At 48.8% G+C, this 5340-nt stretch overlaps 1 protein-coding gene across 1 annotated transcript; it reads right to left on the reverse strand.

Moving 5' to 3' along the window:
* Positions 1-1856: 1856 nt before the first annotated feature.
* Positions 1857-4805, reverse strand: LOC133042215 (nonsense-mediated mRNA decay factor SMG5-like). Its single transcript, XM_061122760.1, has one exon. The coding sequence runs from the start codon at positions 4803-4805 to the stop codon at positions 1857-1859; it is 2949 nt and encodes a 982-aa protein (XP_060978743.1).
* Between the last annotated feature and the right edge of the window lie 535 nt (positions 4806-5340).

Genomic DNA, 5340 nt, shown 5'->3' on the forward strand with positions numbered 1-5340 from the left:
TCACCTATCCTAAGGAACTAATCCTAGCAGATACAGAGACCTGCATGTGTGTGCACATGCACTCAGGCTTTAACACATGATTATTAATAATTTAATGCTAAAATATTAGAAAAAAAGGTTAATGCTTAAGCAAACAATAACAGGAAGGTGCTATTAAAGGGGCAATGAAGATAATATAATAATAGAAGAAGTGCCTGTAATTTGAAGAAAAGGAAGTTAAAGATTTTTATGTAAACACTGCTATGTTTAAAAGAGATAACCAACAAGGATCTACCGTACAACATATGGAACTCTGCTCAATGTTATGTGGCAGCCTGATGGGAGGGGGGGTTGGGGGGAGAATGGATAAGGCCCTTTGCTGTTTGCCTGAAACTGTCACTACATTGCTTGTTAATCAGCTATATCTCAATACAAAATTCAAATTTTAAATCATAATAATAATAAAGCAATAAAGATATCCACCACTAAACATTTTTTAAAAATAAAAATGTGTTTTTAGAATATAATTATAACTAAGAAAACCATGTATGCAGAGGAAGAATGACAAGTTATAAATAAACTGAAAACAAAATGCTAATATTAGGGTATAACAACATTTGGGTTTTTCTCTTTTTTAAGATTTTCTTCCATGTATTGCAATTTTTTAAATAAATACAATAAAATAAAAAGAATGGAAAGGGGGAAGTGACAGAAGTTTAACTGAAACACAAAGGCTTAGTTAACTTAGGACAACTGAGAAATGAGAACCCATGAGTCAGGAAAAAGCTCAGAAGGTAATTTCTCTGCTTCTGAGGGGAGAAACTAGACCTGAGGTTGACTTAGAGAGGAATATATCCAGACAAAGGATTCAGATGCCTCAAGAACTTAGAATCCTAAAAGAAGATTAAGTTTGGCTTTGAAATGTGATGGTTTATCAGGGAAGGACTCTGGGGATGGGAGGAGGGGGAGATTAATGTTAATACTTGTTATGTTAATGTTAATATTAATGTTAATACTTGTAATGCATGTCAATCTGAGCGAAGTGGTAGATATTCACTTGTGGCCAGTATTTACAGGGTCCACATTCAAACTCTGCTAATGGAGGAAAAGAGCTACTCTCTGGAGTATACATCAGTAGGATGTTGACAAGAGGTCCCAAAAGAATCTGAGAGCCAGGAAAAAAGCAAGAGACAATGTCATGGTAGCCGAATTAGAAACTTTACCAATACTGTACCACTAAATACCTACTCCCAGATAATCAGAAGTGGAACCAAATCAGCTGATCCTTGGGGCTATTGCTATCATATTAGAAGGAGCAAATGAAATCCTACCATAGTGTTCTGGGCCGCTGACCTAGTCTTATCCAAAAGGGAAAAACCTGAATGGAGCATAAGAAACAGTGAAGAAGTAACCAGGAATTGCAATAAAACCCTTCACTCCAATCAAAATTTTAACTTTCCATTTATTGAGCTTTCACAGATGGCAAAGCCTACCTTACATAATAGGCATGATCCATCACAATAAAATAGCATTAAAAAGTTTCATGTCACAAAACAGAACAAAGCCAAAAAAACCAGAGCAAAACAAATTACAGTTCCACCAGCTGAGCAGGGACTCAGAAATGCCTCCTTAAGTTGCTGCTTTACCATAAAAACACCAAATACTGAGTTAGTTTAATCTAGAGATATTTTTCAGACAGAAACTGTGATATCAAGTCAAGACAACAAAGAAGGGAACATGAAGGCCCCTGGGAGATGGTCCGTACAGACATGAGTTTACACAATGGCTACCTTTAACACTAGGTGCGAACAAGAGATGTGAATCGACTGAGCTTCAGGTGCAAATGCAGAGGGAGGCAGTGAGGAGCTATGACCATGTCAGCTGACCATCTTCCACTTCCTGTAGAAGCGCAGGACGTTCTTAACGTCCACACCCGCTTCAGTTGCCACCCCCAGCACCAGCTGCAGGGGGTATGAGAGGTTCCTAGGGTTGTCTAAACAGATGCCCGTGAGGATGGTGATCATACTGCTGTGGTCTGGGGTCTCCAGCCAGGATGAGTCCAGCAGACCTCTGCAGAAGTCAAGCATGTTATAGAGGTCCCAGGCATCAGAGTCCGGCCTGGTCATCCTGGGTCTCACCAGTGTCACAGACACACAGGACTGGCAGAGAAGGTACTGGTTCCCTCTCTTCAGCTCCCCCTCTAGGAAGGTGATGGCTGCCGAAGCCCGCTTGTCCTCCCTTCTCAGGACATACAATATGTCCACCACAATGCTGGGTACGATGAGGAGAAACTGACCGCTGGTGGCAAGCTGCCGGATGACTGGCAGGTGCTCACAGAGGGCCCGGGGGTCAGGGAGCAGGTAAGGGGTCAAAGCTGACTGAATCTGGATGTGTCTGAGAGTCTTCTCCAGCAGCACCACCTCGCGTTGAAGCCACAGTTGTACTATGTCTTTGAAAAATCTGATCCTGGAAGTTTTCTCTAGCAACTGCTGAGATGGGTTGTCTGGTCCTTCAAACCCAGTGCTCACAAAGACCCCTGAATGAGAGTCATACCTCAGGAACTGTCCAGGGAGTGTCGTGGCGAAGTGGCCAAAGCTTCTGAGGAAACAGACACGCACAGCAGCTTCATCCCGGGAGCTGAGTGGAGGTGGGTCCTGCTCCAAGCCCGCCCTCTCCTGGGAAGCCTGCCGTAACCAGTGCTGGCCCAGGGCAATGTCCTCTGGGAGCTGCAGGAACTGGGGAAGGTGTGGGCCCTTGCAGCTCTGCAGTAGCTCACGGAGATGGTGGGACAGGCCCAGGCCTGGCTCCTGAAGGTCTCTCACAGAGGGCAGCAGGTTCAGCAGCATGGACAGGTGGTCCCAAAGGCAAAACAGGCTCCACCGACGTGCGGTGAGGAGACTGCAGTTGGCGCGGAGCCAGCCCAGTATCACCTTGACCGTGGGCAGCAGCCCCTCTGCAGAGAGGACCTGCAGTTTCTTCTGAATGGTCTGGAGATTGCTGCAGGGTTGGCTGATGGAGGCTTTCTGCCCCGAGTTGCAGCCAGCAGGAGGCTCTGTCTCAAGACAGCTGCTCACGCCATCCTCTGTGACAGATGCTTTGCTGGAGGCAGGACTTGGAGGCGTCGGGAAACTGTGGCTGAAGACAGGAGCCAAGTGAAAGCCACGTTTGCCTGGGAGCTTGTGGCTGGACGGGGCTGACAGGCTAGCGGAACTGGTTGTTTTTAAGAGACCTAGGAGATGACTGGGAGATTGACACGTCTTCAGCTTATCCCCAGGAGGGGAAATTCTATTTTTGGATTTGGCTCCACCCTCCTGCATTGCTTGTGGATTCAGGGAGCCACTTTCCTCGTCATCAGTTGTGTCTGAATAAGTGGTTTCACTGCTGAGTTCTGAACTGACTTGTGAGCATAAGGATGTGTTTTCATCTTCGTCTGTCTCATCCCAGTCACAGCAAGAATGAAAACTGGCTTCCGGGTTGTCACCCACAGTGGAAACGTGAGATGACCTGTGGGTTTTCTGAGATTTGCTGTGGCAGGGCCCAGGGCAGGGGGCTGGAGGGTCTTGTTGCCTCTCCCCGGCCTCCACCTTCTGTTGGTCTTCCTCGTCCCTGGGGACGTCCGCTTCTGGAGTCAGCTTCCCTCTCTGGAGCTCAGCCTGGAGGCGCGTCGTCACGTGTTGAATTAAATGGGAGAAAAGGGTCAAAGTGAAGGTGACCGCTGTCCTGTGCTGCTTGGAGCCCGCTGTCCTCAGGCTGTGCACGCTCATGAGGCAGAGGACCACCATGCGGAAGATGAGGAGGTCCGGGAGGAACTGGTAGCCTCTTGCGGGCTTTCTCTCCTTGGAGGCCTGGCTCTGGTCGGATGGGCAGGGCCGATAGGACAGACAGAGACGGAAGTCTTCCAGAACCAGCTGGCACAGGGCCATGAGCCTGGAGGCTCTGAATTTCCTCTGAGGCTGCAAGAGGCTCTGAAGGTAGAGGAAGCTAACCAGTAACCTTTTGTTATCCCAACACCGCCTCTGGCTGGGAGAGAGCTTCTTCCTCTGGCACCTCTTCAGCCGGCTGTATCTTTTTCCCGCGTGATAGTAGAGTCGTTTGAGGTTCCAAGACGCCCCTCTAAAAGGCACTTCCGAGTGGAGGCAGCGCTGGTAGAAGTATGTGGCCTCCACGTCATAGTACTTGCTCCCCGTGAGAGAGCCCAGCTGGTTGAAGGGCATGCCCATGTGTGGAGCCACTGACAGGGCCCGGTAATAACACTTCTCGGCCAGGCCCGTGGTGTGCAGGGCCAGGAACTCATTCTGAAAGCGGAACAAGTCCCCCAGGTACAGCAGGCAGCGGTGGCAGGCCATTCGCGCCCAGTCCACCTCCTCCTCCGACGCAGGGCCCGCTCTCTGGCAGCCGATGAAGCGGATGGCACTGTGAGGCCAGTCGATGTAGCGCCATAAGCCCAGCTGGTAGTGCTCCTGCAAGAACAGGAAAAGGTGTTCATAGAACCTGAGGCCACCCTTCAGATGCGTCCGCAGGGGGCCTTCCCACTGTTTGGAGGAGTCCGTGTTCGTTCTGTTGGGCTTGAGCAGCAGCAGAGCCACGTCAGAGTACGTTTTCCTCCAGAGCAGCTCTTCTGCTTTCCTCCCATAATCCACGGGGTGCAGAAACATGAGTTTAATGCAGACTTGCTGGACCATATCCCTGAGGGCCAGGACATGAGGCTTGAAAAGCTCTTCGTGGGCATTTCGTTTTAGAAGCAAACAGTCGAGACGCCGAGCTGCCCTGCAAACATCCTGGTAGAGGAGTCTGGCCTTCAGGGCTTCTGCCTGGCTGCTCTCCATAGGGCTGGGCTCTTCCCACGACACTGATTTGTGTCTAATGAGAAAAATACAAAACCTGTATATTAGTAGTCACTCACAGAGTCAGGAGGAGAAGGGGATGACAGAGGACAAGATGGTTGGATGGCATCACCAACTCAGTGAACACGAGTTTGAGCAAGCTCCGGGAGATGGTGAGGTAGAGAGACTCCTGGAGTGCTGCAGTCACAGGGTCGCAAAGAGTCAGACATGACTGAGCGCCTGAATGACAGCACAGAGACCGAGGATGATAACAATAATGGTCACAGAGCAGCACAATGGGGCTGTATAAGGTCCTTTGTATGAAGGAGGCAACACCTTCAGATCTCAGCTTAAATACTGCCTTGTCTAAAGTTCAGTTAGATGCCTCCCCTTCATATGGAACTGGCCTCCTTTGGGTTTCTGGGACTCAACTGGTTGTGGATTTTTCTTGACTGTATTTCTCCCACCATAGTACATGCATTATAATTATCTAGCATTCTAGCTTCCACATTGGACCACCAAGTTCTCTGAGAGAAAG

The sequence above is a fragment of the Dama dama genome, chromosome 21 (assembly GCF_033118175.1).
Source record: "Dama dama isolate Ldn47 chromosome 21, ASM3311817v1, whole genome shotgun sequence".
Classification (NCBI taxonomy): domain Eukaryota; kingdom Metazoa; phylum Chordata; class Mammalia; order Artiodactyla; family Cervidae; genus Dama; species Dama dama.